The sequence below is a fragment of the Phyllostomus discolor genome, chromosome 1 (assembly GCF_004126475.2).
Source record: "Phyllostomus discolor isolate MPI-MPIP mPhyDis1 chromosome 1, mPhyDis1.pri.v3, whole genome shotgun sequence".
Classification (NCBI taxonomy): Eukaryota; Metazoa; Chordata; class Mammalia; order Chiroptera; family Phyllostomidae; genus Phyllostomus; species Phyllostomus discolor.
The window spans coordinates 1105601-1133324 of record NC_040903.2 but is presented as its reverse complement, the minus strand read 5'-3'; the positions used below and the strand labels follow the sequence as shown (position 1 = coordinate 1133324).

The 27724-nt window shown below is 58.2% G+C and overlaps 1 protein-coding gene across 2 annotated transcripts in view; it reads right to left on the bottom strand.

The window, feature by feature from the left end:
* The window catches only part of FAM193A (family with sequence similarity 193 member A), a 101189-nt gene extending 74385 nt beyond the window's left edge, over positions 1-26804 (bottom strand). For both annotated transcript variants that reach the window (XM_036018129.1, XM_028503860.2), the window contains exon 1: positions 26307-26804. In XM_036018129.1, coding sequence (XP_035874022.1) covers positions 26307-26537 — 231 coding nt within the window. In that variant the 5' untranslated portion in view covers positions 26538-26804. The remainder of the gene's footprint in view (positions 1-26306) is intronic.
* Positions 26805-27724: the final 920 nt, after the last annotated feature.

Below are 27724 nucleotides of genomic sequence, written 5' to 3'. Positions count from 1 at the left end.
CGAGGAGGACGGGCCCAGCCACCCCGGCCCTGGGCGTGCCAGTCACAGAGATGCCGGGCACGGGGGCAGGCCGGGGCAGCAGCAAGAACCACGGGTTTGCTCTGGGCACTGCACGTGTGAAGTGAGTGTCAAACACCCAAACGACACGGGGGCTGTTTCTGAACGAGACGCTCGGGAGCAGGGTGCAAGCGCAGGCGTAATGTGGGACCGCCTGCAGGCATGGTCCGGAGAGCCACGCAGCCAGCCGCGGCCGCCCACGCGGAGGGCAGACGGGGTCCTGAGCCAGAGTCAATGCTTCTCAAGGCCGGACCAGCAAGCCCGAGGACGAAGCCAGCTCTCCGAGGAGGGGAGCTCTCCCCTCCTCCCGTTTTCAGGCGGAGCGAGAGGCTGCTGCGAGGCACACACGCGCACACAACCCCCGACGACCGTTCAGGGGACCGGACACCGACACCGTACGTATTTCTAAACTAAGCTTCCTTCCAAAATGTTGACCCGTCTCCCAAGAATAGCAACATTAATGCTGATACATTTTTCCCAGCTGTCTCTGCCCCAGGGCCCAGGCCAAGGAGCAATGCAAATATGGGGGGTGGGGAGTGTTTAAGGTTAAGACCTATTACGTAAATAACTCTTTGGTGACCAGAATTAACTGATGCATTAACGTCGCTGCTGATTTGAATGTGCCTCTAATATTTAACACTCCTGTGCTCCAAACGCACTTAAGGCGATTGAGATGTAAGCATTAACACTAGAAAAGAGGTCGCAGCTCCCTCATGTTAGGGAGCCTCGAGGCCCCGCCCCTGGCCTCTCCTTACACTTTGCCCCCGACTCGCCTCACCCCCTACCACTGGGAGCACACAGCAACCTGGAGTCCGTCTGGGACGCCAACCTCTGTGGCAGGGCGCCTGATCCACACCTTCCCGAGGTGTCTGTCCCCAGGCACTTCACACTCGCCGTGTGCACGGCCACACTGACACGCTGCAGCCCCCAAGGCCGCGGTGGAGGGAGCGCCCGCCTGCCCCGAGAAGGAGGTCCCCACCCCAATCCCCACATCCCATGAGCAGAGCTGAGGGGACAGACTGCAGACCCCGTCAGACACCTGCCCTAGTCCAGACACAAGGCCCCTAAGGAGCTCCTCCGGGTCTCGGTGGCAGCCTGTCCCTCTTCCGCTCATCACCCTCCCAGGCTCCCGCCCGAACACGGAGACGGACGGTGCTGCGGGAGTGGCAGATGAGGCCCTCCGCGCCTGTGCGGGCGCAGCCGCACCGCAGGCACTCGCGGGGGCAAACGGGAGCCGCACGGGACGGGCGGAGCTCCCCACGGGGCTGCCTGAAGCAGTCAGCAAAGCCCGTGGCCCACGCGACGAGGGACAGACACATGGACACGGGCGAGGGCTCCTCTAAAGCACACAGCTTCACGCACACCCGACCACGCAGCCGGGGCAGAAGGGGGTGCGTGCAGCAGGAGGGGAGGGCGAGCACAGGATGCAGTGGGGAGGGGGAGGGGGGAGGGGGCCCGGCCCATCTGGTGCTGGGGCGCGCCCAGTGCAGCGCCTGGTCCTAAACGAGTGCGGCCCCCAAAGGCAGGACCGGCTCCCCAGCGCCAGCCCTCTGTACTGTCCCCGACCACAGTGGAGGCCGTTTCCGTGTCAGACGCCGCGCACAGCCCACGCTCCTGTCCCACGTGGATGGAACGTGTGCCCTCCTCTCCGCCGCCGCCCACACTGCCGCCTCCTGCCGGCACTGCAAGGGGCCTCTGGCCTGTCTCGCAGGGCCCACCGTTCCTCCGCAAACCGCCCTCCTGCCCACGGCCAGGGCAGCCTGCTCTGCTGCTCAGAAGCCCGGCCTGTCCGAGAGGGTGAGGTCCCGGGCGGCACTGCCCTCTGCTCTTCCTCCAGGCTCCAGCGCCGCACCCGAGGCTGGGCCGGCACGCGGCTCCCCTGCTCCCCTACAGCTGGGCCCACGGGCCCGGCCTGCGGCCTTTCAGCTCATCGAGTCTCTCACTTTACCCAACAGATGGCAGAAGACTCTCTGGGCCACACGGCGAGCTCCCGGCAAAGCTGGAAAGAATGCCCAGGTGCCCACCCCAGCCGTGCCGGTTGCCGAGAGGCTGCCTCCTCAGACGACGCGGTCCCCACCAGGTGCGCTATGAGACCGCATTCAGGGGAAGAAAGTGGCACCAGAAAGCAAGCTTGGGGTGTGACTCTGGGCTGAACGTCTAGCTGCCGCTCAGCCTGTGCGATCCGTGCTGATGTCCCGACCACGGCTCGCTGGGAAAGCGACGGACAACGCTGCTGGGCAGGACCGCACCCAGGCCACCCGCAGAGGCCCCCGCCGCTCAGAAGCCACACCAACAGCCTCCCGCCGCGTGCAGACGCGCACTGTCCTACCCCACATGCGGCTCCTCTCCAAGCTCACCTGCAGGGTGGCTCCAGTCAGGCAGAGCGCCCCAGGGCCCCCCGCCCTGTGCCCCCAGCCCTGCACCCTCCTTCGTGCCTCGGAAGGGACCATGTGCCCACGGGCACACAGCAGCCGCCGCAGCGGGCCGTCAGAGGAGCAGGCCCGGTGTATCACAGATGCGGCCGGGTCGTCTCTGAGGAACGCGCACCGAACCCCAGAGCGGCGTCGGCCCGTCCCTGCTCGACCGAGCTGCCCGGGGGGAGGAGCCGGGCCGTGGGAGCAGGCGCCCCACAGAACAGCGCCCGAGGGGCCCTCGGGCCGGCCAGACGGGGAGCCTCCCTTTCAGAGGCTCAGAGAGGCCGCCCCAGAGAGGAGGAGAGGCAGGACAGGCAGGGAGCCCCGGCTGCCTGCGCTGGGCATTCCGCATCGGTTAAGGCGGGCGGCCTCCTGTCCCTGCACGTCAAACGACCTCTGACTCTGTCTGGAGCACGAAGACCAGAAGGGGAGGGATGGGCAGGAAGGGAAGGAAGAGGCACAAAAGCCCCCAGACCAGGAGGGGGCGCTGAGCACCAGCCCGGGCACCCACAGCCGAGCCCTGCCCCGGGAAGGCGCGCCCCGGGGCCCGCACAGGTGGTCACTGGCACACCTCCTTCCGTCTGCACACAGCCTGTGTCTCCATGTGCCAAGGGCCGTCCCCAGAGTCACCGTGGGACTTCAGGCGTCAAAGGGAGAGCTTCAGTGACTCCGGTCACAAGAGCGAGCCAGAGGACCCCTCACTGCCGTGTCACACGCGGAAGCGGGGACAGGCGTGTGACCGAGAGTGACCCTCTTCTCCCCCAGTTCACGGGACACTCGGGGAACATGTAACATGCACGGAGGAAAAACGGAGATCCGGCTGGTGCCGGTGTCTTCGGAGCACATCGTCAACGCGCTTCTTGAAGGAGGCTCACGGAGCGGCCTGTGCAGCTCGCCGGCCCTGTGCTTGGGCGGCCCCTGCGCTCGGGCGGCCGAGAAGAGCAGTGAGGGGCCTTGTCCGCGGGCGGGAGTGCAGACCCGCACGGGCCGCCAGGGCTCCCAACTACCTGCTGCCCGGCCGCCCAGACCTGCCGGTCCCGAAGAGCTGCTACACCCCCTTTAGATGTTTGAAAGACCAGATCAGGGGTCGCCCCTGAAGTTCCCGTGACTCAGGAATCTCAGGCGGAAAAGCCCCCACTGCCCGTGAATCACCTGACCCTGGGAACAAGGCCCGCTTCCAGGGGCACCAGCGGGAGATGGGGTCCACGGTGCTCTCAGGGCCGCCTCCACACGCCAGTGCCCACCCCGTGGGGGCGAACACGTGGGCCCAGGACCACCAGGAAGCTGTGGTCCAGACCAGACTCCAGGCGACACTCGGGTCCCCTACCTTACTGCAGTCTGCTGAGATAAAAACCTGGAGCCAAGGGGCTCCCCGCCTGCTGTCCCTCCGCCAAGGACACCCCTCCCCCGGGGTCTGCTCCACTCGCTCGCCCCCCAACACTGTGGCACCATGCCCACACCCCAGCCTGACCGCCGTCTCCCGCATCCCCGTCTCTCCCCGCATCACCCACTGAAGCATCCTGAGTGCTGAGAACCGTCTGGACGTGTGACAGGTGCTCCAGGTACGTGACGGATGTACCTGCGGGTTGGCGAGGGCCGATCTCAGGCGGCCCAGACGGTCTCCCCTCGGCTCTCGAGAGTAACTCGGGGGTCCACCTCCAGAAAAACCCAACCAACACGCCCTGGCAGGAGTGGGTCACTGGACTGAGCACCGGCCTGCACACCAAGGGGTCGCTGGTTCGGTTCCCCGTCAGGGCACACCCCTGGGTTGCAGGCCAGGTCCCCAGTAGGGGGCGTGCGAGAGGCGACCACATACTGATGTTTCTCTGCCTTTCTCCCTCCCTTCCCCTCTCTAAAACAAATGAATAAAGTCTTTTACAAAAAGGATAAATAGCACTAAGCGCACACCTGCACGATTATGTTTAAATGTGACGGAACAACCACATTTGGACTGCTGCCGTGTCACTGCTAAATACAGTCTGGGTTTTAGAAGCTCTTACCCCACCACTGCCGGCCACCGAGGCCGCCCCAGCCCCGCGGGCCCACGCACGGCTCCGGTCTGCGGCTCTCCACCGGAGTGTGGACGGGCGAGCCCACGAGCACCTCGACACCCAGCTGGGACAGCCTCGAACCGACTGGCATCTGGGGTCTGGGGTCTGGGGTCTGGGATGGCGTGAAGGCCTAACCCGAGGCAGCTGCGCGCTCTGTGCCCCAGGGGCGGGGAGGGGCGGGGGGAGAGAGACGTTCACAGGGCCCTCCCTGCAGCAGGGCCAGAACAGAGCGAACCTGGAGTGGACTGCGCACATCCGCACAGCTGCCTCCTGAGCTCTGAGCTCTGAGCGCGAGCGCTCCGAACCGGCACCCCCCTCGCACAGCGGTCTCCGCGTGCAGGCGTCCCTTCCCGCCGCGGTCGCTGACCCTGGCACCAACACACCCTCGCTGTGGGAGCCGTGCCTGGAGCGTTCTACCTCAGCTTGTGGTCGAGCACGTTTGAACATCTGGACTGCACGGGCCAGACTCTGTCTAAACTCACAAAGTAGACAATTAATACTTCAAATGTGATACTGAAACTTTTTATGTAAAGATTTTCTTTATTTTTAGAGAAAGGGGAAGGGAGGGAGAAAAAGAGACACACATGTTGATTGGCTGCCTCTCGCACGTCCCCACCTGGGGACCCGGCCCACAACTCAGACAGGTGCCCCGACTGGGAGTCCAGCCGGCAACGCCACAGCTCACAGGCCCCCACTCAGCCCACCGAGCCACACCTGCCAGGGCGCCACACTGGAACCTTCAGGCAACTGTAACAATTCTTGGGCACTCTGGTGGCACCAGGGTCCCAGCCCCACCACCTTCCCACTACCCCACAGGCCCGTGGGGGGCCTGGGCACTGCCGTGGCTGCGGGGCCTGAGGCTCTTCTGGGCAGCATCACAGCGGAACAGGAAGGCCCAGCCTTCTGGGACTGCCAGGCAGCCCAGGCCCTGAACACCACCAAGAAGCTGTAGCCCACACAGACGGCTGCCAAGAACCTTCTTATCTTTTGGGGGGACGGGACAGGGGTTCCACAATGACAGCAGCTCAGACCCTTAAAGGGCAGAAGGGCAAGCTGGGACCTGAGACCCCTCTCACCCTGGCCGTGGACCAGCTCCCATACGTGGCTCTGGCCGAGACACACAACGTGGATGGCACGAGGCAGGCGGCGCAGACGGCCACGGCTCGCCTGCGCGGGGCTGAGACCAAGTGCCAGACCGCTGGCGAGAGTGCGGCGGCCGACTCCACCAGCACGACACAACCCGAGGCAGTGAGTGGCTCTATCACGGTCGGGGGGTCATGGGGGCAGTCACAACCAGGGTGCCGACAGGCCTCGCCAGCCGGCACCTGCAGGAACATGATGAGCCGACGCTGGTGCTCACTGGGATGCCACCCTGCAGCCGGGCTGCCAGGACACCGCCACGCAGCTCACCTCCAGCGTGGACACTGACAGAGCCCTGGCGGAGGCCACAAGTACGTGATCCCCAAGGGGATCCCAGGCCCTGAGGGCCCCAGTGACTGCAGACAGAGCGGGGTCAGGGTAGACAGGCCACCCCCCAGGGGGCCAGTACGTGTGGAACCCAGTGGTGCTCATGCAGGCATCCCAAGACCCCCTGTGACACACCTCGTGGGCCTCTCTGAACTGGGGGGCGTGCCCTAAGAGGCCCACCGAGACCCTGAGCAGGACTCAGCCCTGGTGTGTCGGGAGCAGAGGCAGCCTGGCACCCGCTGGGCAGGAGCCCACGGGGCGTCTACCTGTTCGTGGAGGGGGCCCACGTGACCGCTGCCAACGTGAGAGCCCAGCTCACCTGGAGCAGCCTGAGACTTTCTAAAAATTATGTTTTATTGTTTATGCTATTACAGTTGTCCCATTTCCCCCCTTTGCCTCCTTCCGCTCAGCCCCCCACCCCCGGCAGCCCCCACACTGTTGTCCATGTCCATGGGTCCTTCAAACACGTTCTTGGACCAATCCCTCCCCCTCCTGACACCCGGCCCTCCCCACCTCCCCTCGGAGAGCTGTCAGTCTACTCCCTGGGTCCGTGCCTCTGACTCTTATTTTGCTCATTTTTTTTGCTCATTAGATTCTGAGTATAAGTGAGATCATGTGGTATTTGTCTTTGTCTGACTGGCTTATTTCACTCTGCATAATGTTCTCCAGTTCCACTCATGAGTCAAAAAAGGTAAAATTTTTCGTCATTTTTTTTTTTTTTACAGACAAGTAGTATTCCATTGTGTCAGCGTGCCAGAGCTGTTTTATCCACTCACCACGGATGGGCACTTGGGCTGCTTCCAGATCTTGGCGACCGCAAATAACGCTGCTGTGAGCACCCTTGTGCTCACGTTCTTCTGAACTGGCGTTTCGGTTTTCCTGAAATATACTCCCAAAGTGCAATCACTGGGTCCCGACAGTTTCATTTTTTATTTTTTAAGTAAGCTCCACACTGTTCTCCACAGGGGCTGCCCCAGATGCATTCCCACCAATGATGCACAAGGCTCCCTCTTCTCCGCAGCCTCACCAGCACGTACGGTTTGATTCACTGACGGGGGCAGCCATTCCACCAGTACGAGGCAGCAGCTCACTGTGGTTTTAGAGACCGTCCGTTTCTGTGACGTCACTGACAAGGCCAGCCAGCTCAGAGCGAGGAGGACACGCTGACCCCCGTCACCGCTGGCCACTCTCCCATCTGCACTTCTGTGGCTACCCGCTGCACGGCAGCTCTGTTCTCGGACTTCCCGGCCAGAGGCAGCCCCGGTCTACCAGCAGTGACGGCCAGAGCAGGCCCCCGGCGCCACCACCAGGCAACTGTGCCCCCGCTGTCAGGGGCCCACGACAGCAAGGACGTGCCGGTGTTCCCACACGGCCCCGCGGGCGTGTCCGGCACGTGGGTGTACTGGAGCAGAGCTCAGCAGCGTGCAGAGGCCTCCGCTACCCGCCTGCAGCCTTCCGACTCGTGTGGCCTGATGCCCCCCGTCAGCCCCACTAACACCACATGCCCTGGGCTGTCCACAGGCCCGTCGCTGGCTCTGGTGCCTGGGGGGCTGTGGCTGCTACTGCTGGGGACCTCTGCGCCCTGACTGCCCCACCCCCCCGGGGCCCCTACCCCAACACTAGGTCTCTTCCCGCTCATCTGGGCCCCCCACACCCATGCCCCAAGCCTCCGGCCCCAGAGCCTACCGTCTGACCTTTACCTGCTGACAACAAATGAGCCTCAACAACGACAGCGCTGCCCCTCCGCTCTGCGACCTCGTGACGGGGCCAAACTGTGGGGCACCCTAGAGGCTGAGTGCTGACTTCCTGAAGGACCCAGGCTCCCCCGAGCTGCTCTGGACCCCAAGCCCCCAACCCTGGCTGCCTGGGAAAGCTTCACAGCATCTTGGAGACCACCTGAAGTCTCAGGCACATCAAGGGGGGGGGGTCTATGGAAAGGGGCAGCTTCCTGTTGCCCTGCAACTGGCCCTGCAGGTGCCTCCTGGCCCAGGAGGCTGCTGTGGCCAGCGAGCCCAGGGCTGCCTCTCCGAGGGCCCAGCGGTGCCATTACGAGAGAAGGTGGGGGCACAGAAAGGAGAGAAGGCTTGTCCCTAAATACCAGGCTATGGCGGCGGTCACATCCTAATGCCCATCCAGGCCGACAGACCCGGAGAACACCGTGGGGGAAGCTCTGGGTGCAGAGCAGGCACCCCCAGGGCAGCCCCGTGTGCCCGCCCTGAGGCCACGTGGGCACGGAGCACAGGCTGGTGAACAGGAGATTCCCTGCCCTCCCTGGTCCTCTATTCTGAGAAGGACACAGGAAACAAATCAAATAAACTGTTATATAATGTAAAAAAAAAATCTTACTTCTACATTTCATTGGATTGGGCCAACAAACACCCAGTGGCCCCGAACAAGGCGCCACACCTCAGAAGCCTGCCTGCGCCCAGCGAGGGTCCGATGTAGCACAAGACAGTCGGGTGCAAGACAGCGCGCCCGCAGGAAAAGGCCCGCACTGCGTGTCGTCAGGGGCAGCTGCGGCAGAGCCGGGGGGGGGGGGGGGGGGGGGGCCTGCACGGAGGTGCGGCACTGACCCGGGCCTGGAAGGGCCCAGAGGAGGTGGGTGGGGAAGGGAAGGTGAGTGCGAGGCAGAGTGCGGAAAAGGAGCTCGAGCAAAGGCAGGGAGCCCAGACCCGGGTGTGCGAGGTGCTGCGGAAGCACAGGCTGGCGGGGCGCAGGGCGAGGGGCAGGGGCAGGGGCTTGAGGGTGGGGCCAAGCAGTGGCGGCCAGGCAGGTCAGGGAGCCCTGAGCACCTGCACCTGCACCAGCACAGCGGACTGTGTGCTGAGCGCGGCCTGAGCCTGGCTGTGCGGCCGCCCCGCAGCTCCCCCAGCACCATGGGGTGCTCAGATACAGCTGGTGAGTGTAACTGACGCACAATTAAAATACTTGAAATATGGAAGCATACAGTAAGACAAAAATAGAATGGTATTTTTGCTTACTTGTTTTCAAATTAACAATATCGAAAACCTTTTTATATCACAAGAAGATCAAGAAAAAATTTTAAGGAGACCAGAGTGACTGAATGTACTCTTCTGGTTTTTAAAGCCTTGGCACGGCCCTGGCGAGGGCGCTCGGTCGGCCAGAACGCCGTCCCCGACACGCCCAGGATGCAGGTTTGGTCCCCAGCCGGGGCACACGCAACAGCCCACCAACGAACGCGTGAGTGGAAAAGCAAGTCCGTGTTTCTCTCTCTTTCTCTCCTCCCCGCCCCACCCCCCGCCTCCTTCTTTAAAAAAATCAACACGAATGTAAAATAAAATAAAATCTTGGTGTAACGCTCTGTGTTAAAACCAGACTTTTGAGTGAGCCCACTTCTTTAGAAAGCTGACTTCACTCGCAGTCCTTACAGAAAGGCCCCTCTCCTTCAGTGGCACCGGGGGCCACCCGTTCCGCGCTTACTAAATCGTGCTGGTCAACTGCAACCCCATCAATCAATTACCCAAGGATGTTTGGTGAAACTCAACTAGTCAATTTTCACCTTTCTCATCAGAGCTCCTTGTTCTTACCCAGTAATCAGAAGTTATCACATTTCTGTGCATTTAATAAGTTCAAAGCTAAATGTTACAACAAGAAGCTTTAAAGCACACTAAAAGTTTCATTTCCAGGTTTAAATGTGCAGGAAGACGATCGTTTACATTATTCCTAACTCATGCGCACGCACACACACACTTATCAAGACAACTCTCTAAACGTCAACTTTAAAATGCTCTCTACTCTCTAGCCAAGATGTTTTTTCAAGAAGTAACTTTCTACTCCTCCTTAAAATGTCACCTTTACCTTGAGGGGCAGGTTGTTTATTTTCTCAAAAATACTGAGTTGGCTGGGTATTTTCTACTAACAGCTACTTACTACAGGAAAGATCAGCAAATTTAGACCACCTGTCTAAAAAAAAAAAAAAAAAAAAAAAAAAAAAAAAAAAAAGATTTTACCCCCAACAGAAATGCCTGAGACCCAGGCATGTGCCCTGACCAGGAATTGAACCAGCGACCTTTGGGTTTGCAGGACAGCACCCTACCCATGGAGCCAGTCAGGGTGCCCCTCCCAAACATTCATGCTCACCCTCCGCCCCGCCACCTGTCTGTCTGTGTACACCAGTGGGGCTGTTTCTGCAGCCGAGCCTCACAGAGACGGGAGTGAGAAGCCTCAGAAGGAGCCCGTCCCGGAAGCCCAACAAGACGTCACGAAGCGCGAGCCTGAGCGAGCTGCCCATTCGCAGACGCTGGTCCCTCCCGATGCCCGGCACGTGACCCTTCTGCTGGCTGTGAAGGCCAAACACTTCCCTTCCCCAACATCCCCAGGCAAGATAGCCACTCTGGACACGGTTCGCCGTTAGTAAAAGTGCGCACGCCTCCACATCCCCAGTGACCTCTGGGGGCCGATTCCCAGTTCTGCGTGGGTGCTCTCCTCAGCCTCGTCCCTCAGCCAAGTGAAGGGCTCCCGCAGAAAGTGGCACGGTGGCCTGCCACCACCGGCCTCCGCCCAGGGTTCCTCCGCAGACAACCTGCCCGCTCTGAGGGCCAGTCTGAACGAGGGCCGGCGGCAGAACACACAGGTGTGCGCGCTGAGTGCTCGTGAACGGCCAGGGTCCCGACACACACACAGGAACAAGCCCGGTCTTGACACGGGACCCCGTGAGACGCGGGACTCGGGAACAGAGAGCAGGGCGGCCCTCACCAGGACCCCCAGATGAAGGTCTGGGGGTACGCCGTCGCACTGGGAACGCGAGGACCAGCCCGTCCTCTCACAGCGCCGGGGAGCAGCACTTCAGAGACCCCTGCAGCGCGGGACCCAAGGAGTGGCAGCCACAAAATCAAAAAGTTGGAAAAGCCCTTCAAGGTCATCTAACAAAACCCTCTTATCTGACAGACGAGGAGACTGTGCCCAGGACACAGCCACATCCAGCTGGCCTGCAGTCTTGAGACAAAAGCTTCTTTTGAGAAATTAGCTGGCACACAGAGCAGTAGCAACCTGAGCACGGTTTTGTGATATGGAAAGACGGCTCCGGTCTGAGCGTGAACAAGGCGTTACCTCCCACAGGTGAGGGGAAACGAGGCCTCAACCGCCATCCTGGCGAGCACCACACACCGCTGGACTTCCTGGCCAACACGGCAGTTTCTGACTGCCATCAGCAGTGTCCACTAACGCAGGCTAAGCACATCCCGGGTAATGCTGGACGTGAGACAAAGAACTGGACACGGAGTCACCAGCATCAAGGTGAGTGTTTTCATGCAGGAGGAGTGAGCTCACCGAGCCCGGAGGGTAAGCAAAGCACGAGTCAGAAGGAGAGCCAGGACAGGCCACAGGAAGGCAGACAGGACAGCTCCCGGGAGCAGTGTCTAAGCAGCTGGCTCAAAGGGTCGAAGGGCACCGGGACAGCCTGGCTGGCCTACTCGGTGGGCTGGGTGTCATCCCACAAAGCAAAACGTCTCTGGTTCAGTCCCGGTCAGGGGTCAGGGTGCACACAGAGGAGGCAGATTGATGGTTCTCTCCCACATCGGCATTTCCCTCCCTTTCTCCCTCCCTTCCTCTCTTTCTAAAAAAAAAATGCATGTGACCTGTAAAAAGCCCACCAGGACTGAACACAGCCACAGGACTCGGTGAGGACACCACTCACCGGTTCGGGAAGGGGGGTGAGGGGAGGGCGGACGCTGGGTGAGGAGTGCACCAGGGGTCGAGGAGGGAGGAGGCGGGCGCACCGGCACTGACCAGCAAGTGTCAGCAAGCAGAATCTCCAGTCATCCGGAAGCAACAGCCAGGAAAGGGTCCAACAGAAGGGCTACTTAATTGGTTCAGCAAAGTCGAGAGAAGGACTGAGAGCGAAGGAAAGAGGGGAAATGGAAAATCTGAAGGCTGAAGAAAATAACGCAACACAGGAGGAAAACTTGGAGACCCAGGAGAAAAAAGAGAGAGGTTTCTGAGAGGCCCTGAGCCCTGGCTGGTGTGGCCCAGGGGACCGAGGGCTGGCCTGCACACCACGGGGTTATCAGTTCAACTCGGGACACATGCCTGGGTTGTGGGATCGGTCCCCAGATGGGGGCGCACGAGAGGCGGCTGATCAATGTACCCTTCACACATCCATGTTTCTCTCTCTTTATCCCTTCCTTCCCATCTCTTTAAAATAAATAAATAAAATGTTAAAAAGAGAGAAAGAGAGAGAGAGCTCTCAAGATAACAGACTCACATAAATTTTGCAGTGAGTTTCCATGGGTTAACAGACTTGGTAAAACCTAACAGGTAAGAACTCCTGGAGTATAGGATTCACTTTGGAAGAAGGACAGATGTTTTCTTCTGAATTAGAAGACAAAGTAGCCAACAGGTTTCAGAGAAGAGAAGAAAAGGGTGGCGCTGCAGAAGCTCCGGAGGAGTGGAGGAGTGAGCGGTGACGTCTTCTGAGCGAGTCCGCTGTGCTGAGAAAGCCACAGGGGGACCCAGAAGGGAGGGAGCAGCCTGGCCAGGACGGGAGGAGGGCACGCCTCCCGCAGGACCAGCCCCCGACCTCCTTTAGGAAGCACAGCTTCAGTGGGCAGAGCGGGAGCGACACTGAGCAGGGGGCCGAGCACCAACAGAGCCCCGGCCAGGCCACGTCCCACCCCCCCGCTGCGCAGGACACCCCCCAAAGCAGAACACGGCCGCTGCAGTGGTGCCAGGCACAGGTGTCTGCCCCACACGGAGCAGCAGCAGGGCAGAAGGCAGCCGACGCGGAGGGTGAGAGCCTCTCCAGTGGGCTGGGCCCGGCAGACACCCCGGAGCGGACCCCCAGGTGCGGGCTGGGCTGGGTGGGCAGGGCGCAGGAAGGGTAGAGAACAGGCCGCCAGGGGCACTCACAGGCGGGCTCGGGGAAGACCAGGTGCAGACCGGGCGAGCGGGAGGCCGGGTCACCGGGAGGGTGTTCTTCGCTCGCCTCCCTACTGAGCAAGGACAGAGCGCACCAGAGGTGGGAAGGGGGAGCGCTGACTAGGACAACGAGGGAGCGCTTCCAACCCAGCCAGCTCTTCGGGCCTCGGGGTCCCCACTAGCAAACCCTGTCTCGGCAATAAACGCGTGTTCCCTGCCGCCGCGTCCAGTTCTCGAGTGTCACAAGCCTGCGACTGGCCCGATCCAGCGCTCCGGCTGGAGGGGAGGAGTCCTCACGGGACACCGCCAGTAGGTTCTGGGGAACTGCGACTTCACGTGGCACAACATACAATGGAACCGCTTTCACCCTGGGCTCGTTCACATAAACGAGTGAAATTCCCACGGAGTGTTTCTGGTCACAAAAATACCAAACTTCCATGTAAAGACCCAAAACACTTCTCATGTTAAGTATTAAAAATCCAAATGAACTGTGTATCTTTATGAAAGATAACAACAACAGGAGCGAGCATTATTTTCCAACCTGTGGATTCCATTCAGGGTCCCGGGCGAACAGTCCACCCCAGCAGCTCAGGGCGCAGGGTGGGGCCCACCCTGGCCCTCCCGGGGCAGGGCCGGCCGAGCCCGCACTGGGACGTGTGGGCGGGCCGTCCGCCTCCTGGGCCGGCGGCTGGGGTTCGGGAGGAAACCGAGGGCCCAGGGAGAGCCCACGCAGGCGCGGGACACGTGCGCTGCACGCAGACGGAGGCCTGGCAGCAGGCCCTCCCTCCCAGCGACACTGTAGCTCCACCACGCGGGAGAACGCCACGGTATCTGAGAACCCCCGTGCGGCGCGGGCAGCGCAGAGCCCGGAACAGGACAGCCGACGGGGTCTGCGGAGGGCAGGCACCCCGCTGCACTGACCGGCTGACAGGCCCGCCTTCCCGCCAACCTTGTTGAAAACCCAGACGGGACCGACACACAAGTCTTTTAAAGGAAGGGGAATGCCGACAATTTAAGCCAGCCAATAAGTGGTGCTGGTTTTCATGCTTGTCAAGGGGCTGGCGGCTGTCCTCCAGGCTGTCCCCCGCGAGGGCTGGGGGCGCAGGGGGCGCCCTCAGCAGGAAGGCGGGGAGAAGGGTGGTCCGCCTGGCTGGGCTGCTTTCACCGCGCAAGGAGAGGCTGCCCAGCATGTCCATGGAAACGAGTCCGACTGTGGAAAAGCATGAAGTGACTGACAGTTTCGCTGAAGTGTAGCCTCCATATGAAATCACTACCCCACTTTAAACATGACCGTGTTTCCTATGTTTCCTTCAGGAAAATAAAAGTTGATCTTCCCATTTCACAGATAAGGGAGCTTCGACTCAGAACTAGCCCTGGCTGGTCAGTGGGACGGGCCCTGGCCTGCAAGCAGAGAGGTCACCTACTCAGGCCCCGTCAGGGCGCGTGCTTGGGCCGGGCCAGGCCCCCGGTGGGGGGTGCTAGAGGTCACGTCACTGTTTCTCTCACATGTCCGTGTTTCTCTCCTTCTCGTTCTTCCCTTCTCTCTAAAAATAAGTAAACAGATAAATAAAATTTTCTTCTTCTTCTTTTTTTTTTTTTTTTAAACATCCATGTGTGGTTGCCTCTCACACACCTCCTCCTGGGGACCTGGCCCACAACCCAGGCCTGTGCCCTGACTGGGAATCCAACCAGCAACCCTTAGATTCGTAGACTGTCACTCAACCACTGAGCCACACCAGCCGGGGCAATAATTTTTTTTAAGAATAAAAATTGAAATTCTGGGCCATGAAATGTAATGTGGGTCCTAGACTTGATTCTGGATAGAAAGAGTGCATCAACAGAAAACAGTGAAATTCAACATAAATCTAAACTTAATAACGTTGCAGCAATGTTAACTTCTTCATTTTGACAACTACGACACACTCACGTACAACACCGACACCAGTGAAAGTGGCCGAAGGGAACATGGGAACGATCTACACTTACTCGGAGACTCTTCTGTAGGTCTAAAATTATTTCAAAATAAAAGCTTATTTTTAAAAAAAATCCTGGGCCATAAGAAATTAAATTCCCCAACTTCTCATTCAGTTTCTGGATGTAACTAACATTGTCCTGAAAATATGAGAGATAAAAACATTCTCTGCATTCTACAAGCACGTGTGAAAAAGTAACTTTCACAGGAAACACATGACAATTCAACGCCACAGACACCTCGGAATCTCTCGTGCGACAGCTCAGGGCCTGGGCCTGACCTCCGCAGTGAGCAGGCCAGCGTGCTGCAGGCTCGCGCACACCGCGTGTCACTGCACCCCCACCCCCACCCACGCTGGCCAGGGTCTCTCTGAAGCGAAGGCAGCGCCATGCCAGCGGGTTCCCGAAAACGAGCTCAGAACCCCCCAGACCAAAACAGTCCCGTAAGGAGAGCCGCACGACGCAACGAAGCAGCCCACACCAGTGCCAAACGGCAATCCAGTGAGCAATTCGGCCAGGAAAAAAGACCTCGGTTAGGAAGTGTATTTCGTGCAAACATTATGATTAGAGATGGAAATGTAAACGTAACGACTAATGAAAATCAAACAAGCATCTGTCTATGAAGAGACCCACTTCAAATAGAACCACGTGGGCAGGCAACAGCGAAAGGACGGAGAAAGCCGCGCCCGGCACGCGCCCGGCACGCACCCCGCACGCACCCACCGAAGAGGAGGCTGGCGCGGCCGTCCTCGCTGCCGGGAGCTGCAGCGCTGAGAGAACCCCCCAGAGTCAGGGGACGTAACCTGAATGACCCAGAGAGTCAGTGCGCCCAGGAGACACAACGGTCTTACACATCTACACGCCGCACAGCAGAACTTCAGAAGATGGAGCGAAACCTGAACAAACTGAAAGGGAAAACGAGAAACACCCCCCTTTGGTCGGAGCCCTCGCTCCGTAGTTGACAGACGACTGGGGAGGAAGGACGGACAGCACTGCACGAAGCAGCGCCCACTCCACACGGCCAGTGCCCGCGCGATGCCCACCGAGGCAGCTCAGAGAAGTTACACAAAGCATGTCCTCTGGCCACCCCGGAATCAGACCGGAACTCGGGGACAGAATGATTAACAGGAAACGTCAAACAACGTGCTTCTGAATAACCCATGAGTCACAGAGGTGATTCGAGGGAAATCACAATATTTTAAGCTGAATGAAACTGAAAGTGTAACACGCCAAGACTGGTGGGATGCCGCTGAAGTATGGCTTAGAGGAAAGTTACAGCACTGAATACGTATATTAGGGGGAAAAAAAACAGGGTTTCAAATCAATAATCCAAGCTTCAAACTTAAGAAATTAAGAAAAGAAAAACCAAAACAGAAAGCAAGCAATAATGCAAAGGTCAAAAACATTTCAATGAAATCGAAACCAAAAATAAAAAAAGAACAATACTGAGAAAAAATCAATAAAACGAAAAGCTGTTCTTTAAAAAAAATAAAACTTGAGGAAACGCTAGCAAGACTGGCAGAAAAAAAAAGAGGTCAGACAAATTTTGAGTGTCAGAATAAAAGAACATCAATTCAAAAACTTAGATGAAATGGACAAATCATCTGAAAAGTGAAAACTACTATAGAAAAGGAAGTAATAACTCCTAATTGACTTTCTGAGGCCAGCATTATATTGCTGCTGACACCCAGCAAGGACAACAGAAGAGAACCACTCAGACACACACACACACACACACACACACACTGTGAACACAGATTTGACAGTGCCCAACAAAATGTCAGCACAGTGCATCCAGCAATGTAAAAAGAGCAATATTCCATGACCTAGCAGGATTTATTCCAGGAATGCAAAGCTGGTTCAATATCCCAAACTCAATATTGTGATCCACCACATTAAGAGTCTAAAGAAAAAAAATGATCATATCAATTGATTCAAAAAAGCATTTGACAAAATCCAACACCCATTAATGAAAACTCTCAGCAGACTAAAAAATAGAAACTTCCTTAACCTGGTAATTGGAAGTTACCAAAAAACCTACAGCAGACATCACGCTCCATGGTGAGAGAATGAATGTTTCCCCCTAAATCCAGAAATTAGGAAATTATACTAAAGCCTTAGTCAGTGTCATAAAGAAAGGTGAAGAAATATAAGACATGCAAAAATAGAAAACAAGAAAAATACCACTATTCACAGACATGATTGTCTACACCAAAAATCCTAATGAATCCACACACAAAAAAAACCCCGGAATATACAATTTTACTAAGATCAAAAGAGAGAAGGTGAACACCCAAAAAACACTAATGAAAGAAACCAAAAATGTGTATGTCGAATATATCTCAATTAAACAATACTGGGGAGTCCTGGCCCGTGTGGCTTGGTGGACTGTGTCAGCCTATGAACCAAAGTGTTGCCAGTTCAATTCCCAGTCTGGGCACATGCCTGGGTTGAGGGCCAGGTCCCCAGTAGGGGGTGCACAAGAGGCAACCACACACTGATGTTTCTCTCACTGTCTTTCTCCTTCCCTTCCTCTCTCTAAAAGTAAATAAATAAAATCCTTTAAAAATATATTAGGAAGTAAAATCTTAAAAAAAAAAAAAAAAAAAAAGCCCTGGCTGGCATAGCTCAGTGGCTTGAGCTCAGGCTGCAAACCAAAGCATCGCAGGTTCAATTCCCAGTCAGGGCACATGCCTGGGTTGCAGGCCACGGCCCCCAGCAACCGCACACTGATGTTTCTCTCTCTCTCTCTCTTTCTCCCTCCCTTCCCTCTCTAAAAGTAAATAAATAAAATCTTTAAAATATATATATACACACACACACACACACACACACTAGGGAAACTCCAATCAAGATGGCCACTTAGGGTAAACATGGCTTGCCTCCTTGCACAAGCACATCAAAATTACCACTAAACTTCAGAACAACCATCATTCAGAACCATCAGAAATTGAGTAAAATGAAAGTCCTACAAAGATGGAATTACAGAAACCACACTGAGGTGCAGAGGGGCAGAATGGGCTAGTCCCACACCTACACATGGTGGGTAAAAATCAGGAGGGACATCTCAGGACCAAAGGGTACCAGCCCCACACCAGGACCCCAGCCCAGGGTTCCAGTGGCAGAAAGAGAAGTCCTCACAACTTCTGGCTGCAAAAGTCAGCAGGGACTGAGGCTGTGGAAGGAACTTCCGGAGTCCCAGGCAGCTCCTTGTAAAGGGTCCGCACACAGACGAACCCGGACTCACCCCCTCTGAGCTCCCGCGCTGGGGCAGCAGAGTGAAAGGCATCAGGGACATGCAGGGAGGAACTGGACTGCCCAGTTTCAGGGCAACCGCTGGGGTGGGGGGCAGCTTTCACCCAGACCAGGAGCTTTTCTATACAAATGGCTTGTCTTTGTCCCCCACTTCAGATTTTCCCAAATCAGGGTGTCAAACTCACGTTAACCAGGGGCCACGTCAGCCTTCAGGCTGCCTTCCAAGGGCTGGATGAAGTTTTAGGACTGTGTACATGTACCTACTCCTTAACTGAAGGCAAAAAGCTAGGTTCTGCCACCCCGTAGAACCAAGGTGCCGGGCCAGATTCAACAAGGTGGGGGGCCAGGTTCGGCTCCCGGGACTTGTGTTTGCCACCTGGGCCTCAGGGAGAGGTGCGGGGTTCACTAAGGCCAGATGCCGCTTGTTCGATGGAGTTTAGGACACAGGTCGGTACAGCCCTAAAACTTCGTTCGGCCGTCTGGAGGCAACCTCAAGGCTGAAGTGGCCCCGGACGGAAAAGAGTCTGACACCCCTGCCCTGAGAGGTGCCAGGCCCAGCAGCAGCAGCATCAGCAGCAGCTGGCCTTGGCTCACAGCTTGGCCTGGCCTGGGTCCCCCCACGCCCAGCACACGTGGCGGCCCCCTGCAGATAGCTCTGCAGCCCCTGCTGGGTGGCTCCCCGCAGGGCACGGGTGGCAGCTGACCTGGGGTGTGCCAGCAGCAACCGAGGCTGGACTGCAGCGGGAGGGCGCACACAGCCCACATGGTGGGCGCACCGCGAGTGCCCGGCCTGGGTGACGGGGGAGGCTGGGCCACTGGGCCCTACAGGACACCAACTGCATCAGGCCACTCCCCAAGCCTGGGAGACGCAGCAGCTCTGCTAACACACGGAAACAAACACAGGGAGGCTGCCAAAGAGAGCAGACAAAGAAACACGGCCCGAACGAAAGGGCAGATCAAAACTCCAGAAACAGAACTAAACAAAATGGAGATTAGCAATCTGTCGGATGCAGAGTTCCAAACACTGGTGATCAGGATGCTCAAGGAACTCAGTGGGGACCTCAGCAGCATAAAAAAATCCAGTCAGAAATGAAGCATACACTAACTGAAATAGAGAACAATTTACCAGGAATCAACAGTAGAGTGGATAAGGCTGAGAATCATACCAGCTATTTGGAACACAAGGAAAAAACAACCAGTAAGATCAGCAAGAAGAAAAAGGAATCCAAAAAACAAGGATAGTATAAGCAGCCCCTGAGACAGTTTTAAGAGGTCCAACATTTGCCTCATAGGGGTGCCAGAAGGAGAGGGGAAAGAGCAAGAAATTGTAAATCCATGTGAAAAAACGATGACAGAAAACTTCCCTAGTTTGGTGAAGGAAAAAGACATGCAAGTCCAGCAAGCACAGAGAGTCCCAAACAAGATGAACCCCAGAGGCCCAGTCCAAAACACATCTTAATTAAAATGCCAAAGGTTAAAGATAGAGAATCTTAAAAGCATCGAGAGAAAGGAGACAGTTACCTACAGAGGACTTCCCATCAGACTGTCAGCTGATTCCTCGACAGAAACCTTACAGGCAAGAAGGGGCTGGCAAGAAATATTCAAAGTCCCGAGAAGCAGGGACCTACACCCAAGACTGCTCCACCCAGCAAAGCTGTCATTTAGAATCGAGGAGATGATAAAGAGCTTCCCAGACAAGAGAAAGCTAACGGAGTTCATCACCCCCAAACCAGCATTACCTGCGTCGTTAAAGGGCCTTCTTGAAGACCGAACTGGGAACAATGAAACGGCAACGGACTCGCTGAAGGACCGACAGCAGGGCGCAAGCGCGGCAGCAGAAGCAGCGGCCCTTCCGCAAGCTCACCGACCGCAGCTCACCGACCGCAGCTCACCGACCGCAGCTCACCGACCGCAGCGTGGGCCGGGCCGGGCCGGGCCCAGCTGCCGACTCACCCCGTGAGCAGCTGATGCGGCTCCACGGGGCCGGGCCAGGCCGCGCCAGGCGAACCGCGGCCGCGGAGGAAGCCGCACTCTCCGCTGCAGCGCCTGCGCAAGGCCAGGAAGGAAGCGCGCCCTGCAGAAGCCTGCAGAGGCGAACACGCACCTTCGGACCGTGATCACCCCGCCAGAGTCGGTGGGCGGGTGCAGTGCGAAGACTTTCCGCCGGTGGAAATCAAGCGGGAGGCGGCCCGCCACTACCTGGGCGCGTCCTCCTCTGTCCCCTGTGAGCCGGTGGGGCACGGCGGCCCAGCGTCGGGCCCGCCCCCTCCTCCCACTCCACCCCTCTCAAGTAGCCAAAAAAAAGCAGACTCACTTAAAAAAAAGACAACAATAAAATAGCTTTAAATACATATCTATCAACAACTGAATCTAAAAACAATACAAACAAACAAGCAGAACGGAAACAGAATCTTGGACACAGAACGTTTTGGTGGTCCCAGACGGGAGGGGGTCTGGGTGAAGAGGGTGAAGGCAGCGAGAAGTGCAGCCCGGCGGCCACAGAACAGCCGTGGGGAGGGCGGGTCCGGCACGGGAAACAGAGCAGCCAAAGGACACGCACGCAGACCCCACGGGCGGGGACCACGGTGTGGGCACTGCCTGAGCGAGTGGGGCCGGGGGCGGAGGGAGGGGGTGAAGGGGGGGAAATTGGGACAACTGCGGTAGCATAATCAATGAAAAATAATTTTGAAAAAATTGATGACCAAATATATACATACCATGTTCATGGATTGGAAGAGTTAACATGGTAAATATGTCAATTCTCCACAAAACTGATCTATGGATTTAAGGCTACTCTAATTAAATTCCAGAAGAATTATTTGTAGATATAGGCAAACTGATTCTAAAATGTATGTTAAAAGGTCCCTGGTAGGGGGCACGTGAGGGGCAACCACACATGGATGTTTCTCTCCCTCTCTTTCTCTCCCTTCCCCTCTCTCCAAAAACAAAATATTTTTTAAATGTATGTTAAAGCAAAAACAGTAACAGTTTTTTTAAGTCTGAGGAGCCACCCTTCCTGGTCTGAAGACCCCCGGGGACTGAGGCTGGGTGGGGCGGGGCAGTGCCGCAGAGGGACGCAGCAGAGCTCGGAGGTCAGAACCGGCCGCCCGGGGCCAGCGGTTTGGTCTCGGACAAAGGCAGTCGGCCTAACGGTAGAGGGTGTCCTTTCAACAAGCGGGTTTGGGACGTGACATCCACACTTTTTTTTTAAAAAGATCCCTACCTGCATCTGATACCTTACAGAAAATTAGTTCAAAATAAACCACATATCTAAATGTAAAACAATTAAATTCTTAAAAGAAAATGTAGGAAAAAATCATCATAACCTGAAGTTTTATAGAACAAGGAGTTCTTTAGACTTGACACCAAAAAGTATGACCCATAAAAAAATAATGGTAAGCTGAACTTCATCACAATTAATTTTTCCTTTGCAAAAACATAATAGGGTACAAAGGATTGATGTACAGAATTACAAAGAACTCTCAAACAAAGAAAAAAGAACTCTCAAAACTCAAAAGAAAATACTGATTAAAAATAGGCAAAGTCTACCCTGGCTGGTGTGGCTGAGTGGATTAAACGCCAGCCTACAAACCACAGGGTCACCAGTTCAATTCCCAGTCAGGGCACATGCCTGGGTTGTGGGCCAGGTCCCCAGTGGGGGGCATGTAAGAGGCAGCCACACATTGATGTGTCTCTCCCTCCCTTCCCCTTTCTAAAAATAAATAAAAACTTAAGGAAAAAAATAGGCAACATCTTGAGTAAACACTTCATCTCAGAGGCTGCAAGGATGCCGATCGAACACCTGAGAAGTGTTCAGTGATGACCACTAGGCCAACACAAACGAAGACCACAGAGCCACCGCCCACCTTCATTACACCGGTCACCATGAAAAGCACCGAGTGCGTCCAGCGCTACAGGGACACAGAGCAACCGGAGCTCTCCTTCGCTGCCGGTCCAAATCACAATGGTAAACGGCACCGTCCCTCTGGAAAACAGGGCAGCGCTTTCTTACGCCACCGCACAGCCCAGCTCACCCTGCTTGGCATTCACCACAGAGAAACGAGACCGTGCTTTCAGACAGAAACCTGCATACGAATGTTTATGGCGTCTCTATTCATCACCACCAAAACCCAGAAGGAGCCCCGATGCCCACCGTCGCAAGCGTGCCCGCTGCGGCGCGCTCACACGGAGGAACTCTGCCTGGCAGCATGGAGCGCCGGGCCGACGACACCCGCCGTCGCTGAGCCTCCAAGTGACCTCGGCCCCGGCGTCCGACCTGGGCCCAGGACCGCTGTGAACGCGGCCCGACACAAAATCCTGAACCCACTTAAAACACTGAGCTGTTCTGTGCTGACGCGTCGCAAATGTATTCAATGTGTGGTCCAAGACAGCTCTTCCTCCAGGGTGGCCCAGCGACGCCAAAAGGCTGGACACCCTTGGACTATGCTGAGTGAAATAAACCAGACTCGAAAAGTCACACACGCGCACCGTACGCTTCCCCTCGTCGACTTCTCCGACAGACGCCAGCACACCACGAAGCTGCAGCTGCAGGAACGCAGGGTGGGGGCAGTGGAGGCACCGGGGAGCAGGAGGGAGTTTTCGTGGGCGAGGGCCCTGGCTCTGGGTCCTGACCGTGGTGGTGGACACGCGGATCTCCACGTGTTACGATCCGAAGAGCCGCACACTTTAAAATATCAACATTAATGCCCTGGTGGCTCAGTTGGGTGGAGTGTCATCCTGATAGGCCAAGGTTGCAGGTTCGATCCCCGGTCAGGGCACACACAAGACTCAACCAATGAGTGTATAAGTAAGTAGAACAAACATCGGTTTTTTTTCTCTCTAAAAATAGGAAATAAGAATTTTTTTAAAACAAGTATCAATATCAATGTTACTACACGTTAATCACTTAAATTAGCATACAATAAAAGCGTGCAGAAAATCTGTCTGGCAAAACAAAGTCAAACCAGACGTACACATGGTTTCAGCCCCCTCTGGGCCTCAGTCCTCGCGTCCACAAAGGAGGCGCACAGGAGCGTGCGCAGCAGCTTGAGTCGTGTCCGTCGACGCCGCACGGGGCGGACACACCGTGGGGTGGGCCGACACACCGTGGGGTGTGCACATGACAGAAGGCTGCCTCCCTGAGAGAGAAGGGCGGATGTGACAGCAGCTCCAGGGCCACGCCTCCCGCGCGGCGCTCAGCACACAGACCTGGCACAGAGCACTTTCCCAGGAAATCCGACCCCAGGCAGAACGGATGAAGATGAGGATGAGGATGGCTGGGAAAGGGGCACCGCTGACCCTGACACAGCGGCGACGCGGGTGCACACACGCCACACGGAGGTGCGGAGGCGCACCACCATGCTGCTGGCCTCGGCCGCAGCGCGGGAGGCTCCCGGCCACTCTCTGACCTGCTCCCCTCCGGGCCACCAGGGCAAACGGGAACTGCAGAGAGCGGGGGCTGAACCTCCTCTGACCACAGCGGCAGTTTCTGCTCCGTAGGAAAGGCCTCAAGCGCTTCCCAAAGTGGCCCAAGACGCACAGCCACACCACCTAACCACAGGGTGCGCTGTTTGATGGCTTTTAAACGTCACCGCTGTCTCCTCGCCCCCTTCTCAGCGGTGAGAAGCGACCTGTGTTATTACAAGTGCCCCCCACACCACGACAGGTTTCTCTGACTTCAAAACTTGAATATTCCTATTTGAAAAGGCACTTCAATCCCGACCCCAAATGGCTTCCGTTCATAAATCTCTAACAGCATTATAAAAATAGGCCTAAATTCCTACTTGAGCCCTCCCTGAGTGTAAATTATACGTAATTTGATATTTCAACAACTAGCGACATGAGTCAATTTCCACAATAAATTATGACTTTTGTAAATAATATATGTATGACTTAATTCTGTACACCTGTTCAGAAAACAATTCTGATAGTCTAAATATTTTCTTTTGACATATAATATCTGTATGTTTAACTGTTAGAAGGTAAAAATAACCAAAAGTAGTTTCACTTGACAAAGAAAAGATGTTGGTAACACCAGGCTGTAAAAGAACCATTCACTTTTTTGTTCCCTAAGTAATGTTCACTGTAGAGAGGCCCTAAAGTGCAAGTGTCAAAGCCGTGTGCACAAAGGAAAAAAGGAGGCCTCCAAACCCCCCCCACCAATCGTTCCGATGCATGTGCCCCACCGACTTCCCCGTGCAGACACACACACACAGATTTCCTACAAAGGTGGGTCCACAAACTCTTCTAGTTTGCAAGCTTCTTCCCTCACTCAGTAAGTGTGAGCGTTATAAAAATTACACTTAAAATAGAAATGCAAAGTAAGAACACACAGTCGTGGCCCCCTTCGCGTACCAGCCTTTCGTTTGGGGGCCGGCCCTTCGCCGCCAGTGCGAGCAGACCACCCGGCGGGGCCGTGGGTGCACGCCTCGTCCCAGGTGCCGGGCTGTGCTTTTCCACCGCTGTGCTGGTCCCTGTCCCATGGGTGGGGAGAGCTTGGTCAGTGTCGCCCCACAGCAGAGCCCCCGCTAAAGCCCCAGCACTGGGTGCCACCGGGTGCTGCCCAGGCACCCACCCTGGCACCGCGTGTTTGACTCCTAGAGATCACCGAGGAGCGGGGCTCCGAGTCACTCGGACCAAGGCGGCGGCGGCTGACACCTGCCCAAGGGCACAGGGCCCACCGAGTCCGGGTGCCCAAGCTGCGTGCAGTGTTCTCCCTGGGCCCAGGACTCTGCAAGCTCTGCTACGTCTCCCCACTGGGGCCACTGCTCTCGCTTCCCTGCCCCTGCAGCCGCCCTGAGGGGACCGGCCTGGGCCCTGACCAGGTCCTCATGAGTCAAGGGGGCTCGGCACTGGGCCGCACACACAGGGTGGTGGGGCTGAGACCCCCTGGGAATCGAGACAGTTCGTCCACTGTCAGCCCGCTTAGCAACCTGCCCCGGTGACCTGTGTTAAAGAGGAGCAGGAGCCCCAGGAGTCACAAGCCTCTCCTGCAGGGACACGCAGACCACTTCGGCGAAGGGAGCCATTCAAAGCTGGAACAACATGGAAGACGAGCGTGAGGACTTCCGCTGCACCACCAGCCAGCTTTCCTCTGAACCGGCAGAAGAGGGGCTGCCATCTGTCTGGCCACACACTGCTGCCAAGGGTTCACACCGGCAGCCCTCCTCCCCTCCCCCAGCAGCACCCAAACACAGGAGCCAAACGGGAGCCTCGTCCCTGATCCCCAGAACGACCCCTCTTTTGCTCTGCAGGGTCCAGGACAAGGGCAACTTGGGGAAAATGGAAGGCCCGGGGGTCTGGGCCAGGACACTAAACCAACGTGAGGATGTCACCTAACGGCGGGGAACAGCTGCGCCGACCACACTGCAGAGGACGCCCGCAGGCGACCGCGGCCCGCCTCCGAGGTCCGGTCACGGCCAGACAGCCGGGCCCCGCGCGCCGGGCTCTGGTCCTCCCGCACTTCAGCGGCTCCTGCACGGAATCGTGAGTCTTTCATAAACCAATTTCCGCCTCACCATTTGGCGCACAAATACGCCCGATGAGGCTTCTTCGTGGCAAATGCTGTTCAAAGAACTTAGCCGTTCTAGCAACTCTGGACAAAAACCCACGGTGTTCCAGGAGCCCGCGGCGCGCCGCCGCGGGGCTGAGCCTTCCTAAGCGCCGCGGCCGAGGGAAGAGGCAGCGTCCACGGCGGGGAGGTGCACTCGCAGCGCGCCTTGCTGAACAGAACAAAGTCACCTCCCGAGTCCCGAGTTCCCACCCTAAACGTCGGCCGTCAGGACACCAACGGCCCCCGAAAGCTCCGAAACCCGGGGGATCCGGGGCCCCGGCTGCGGCCTCGGGAGGGCTGTCAGGTGGCTTTCAAATGCCCACTCCCGGGAGGACGACTTCCCCAGGCGCTTCGCAGCGACCGGCGCCGGCGCCGGGGAAGGTGGGCCCGGCGACGCGGCCCTGCGGGCACCGACCGCGGAGGGGAAGACCCGCTCGTCACCTGACTCGAATGATTCTGGAGCCGCACGCGAGTCACTTCCAGGACGAGCCCCGCGCGCGCCGAGATGGCACCACCCCCGGGGCCGTGACAGCCGCGCGCAGGTGGGCAGAGCCGCGGCGCCTCGCCCGGAAGATGCCGGGCTCGCGGGAAGGCTGTCACGAGCCGCCGCCCGGCCCCGCGCCGCCGCCCGTTACCCGCGCCCTCCCCGCCCCCGCCGCTTACCTCGAAGTAGCCTCCGGGGGCGGCGCCGCCCGCGCCCGTGCCGAGGGGCCCGTTGGCCGCTGCCGCTGTGCCGCCCGCGGCCGCCAGGCCCGCGGCCTGAGGGCCGCGCAGCGCCGCCGCCGGGACGGCCTTGCCGCCGCTCGCGCCGCCGTGGCCCCCACCCGAGCCGCCGCCGCCTCCCCGCTTATTCTTACGGCGCTTGGCCCCGCGCTTGGCGTCGGCCGGGCTCATGGCGGGCGGCGGGCGGCGGGCGGGGAGGGCGGGGAGCCTGAGGCGGCGGCGGAGCGCTCCGGCCGACCGAGGGCGGGGGGCGCTGCGCGGAGTCGACTCCGGGCGGGCGGGGAGGGCCGGGCAGGCGGGAGCTGTCGGGAGGCCGCGGGGCGGGAGGAATAGAGAGTCCACCGGGCCCGGCGGCGCCGCTGACCAGAGTTAGAGTCCAATATGGCGGACACAAGGGGAAAGGGATCCCAGTTTACGTCGGGGGAGGGGGAAGGAGCGGCGGGGAGGGGGAGGGGTGTGGGCGCCCTCCCCCTCCCGCCTTACTCCGCCCTCCAGAGCGCCGCGGCCCCTCGACCTTGCCCGCCCCTTCCCGCCGCTAACGTGCGCCGGCGAGCAAGGCACGCCGGAAGTTGGAGTCCCTGCGCCAGCGCCGTCGCCGGCGGCGCCCGGCAGAAGGACCACGACTCCCGGCAGGCCGTGCGCGTCCCAGCGCGCGGAAGCGGCGACCGGCTGAAACCAGGGGGCTGGGTCCGAGGGTGACGTCACCGCCGAGCTCAGCGCCTCGGCCCCGCCCGCGCCGTGCGGCCTTCTGGGAGTTGTAGTTGGGCGGAGGGGCCGGGACCGCGCGGGGCCGGGTCCCCAGCGACGAGAGAACTGCAGGACTGAAGCAGAGGAGGTCCGCCTCTCTGACAGACATCAAGGCTCTCCCACGCCCTGCACCTGGTCGACGCGGGGCTGCAGGCCGGCGGGGTCCCCGGGATGCAGCAGGCTGGCAACCCCGGCTCAGTCCTGCCGAGAATGGCCCGGTGACCTTGGGCCGGCCCCTAGCCCGAGTGCAGGTGACGCCTTGGGGACGAGAGTGGCCGTGCTCGCAGGCTTGGTGGGTCCAGAGGGCGCCAGGAAAGCGCTCGGCCCGGCCGAGCTCGGAGCTCCTGGCCCGAGAGGCCTCGGCCACCGTGCGCGGCTGCCGTGCAGGCCGCCTTTGGGTTAGAACCGCGGGCGCCCTTCCCGAGCAGGGCCCTGCCTGCAGCCCGCTCCGCCGCGCCCAGCGCACCGGGTGCCTGGCGACCCTGCAGGGTCCCTCACCCTTGCTTTCTCCCACCGCGCAGACCGAGCCCCACCAGACCCTCGGGCCTCCAGCGCCCTCTGCCTGGATCTCGCCCACCACCACAAGCCCCAGGCTTAGCTCTGCCCTTAGA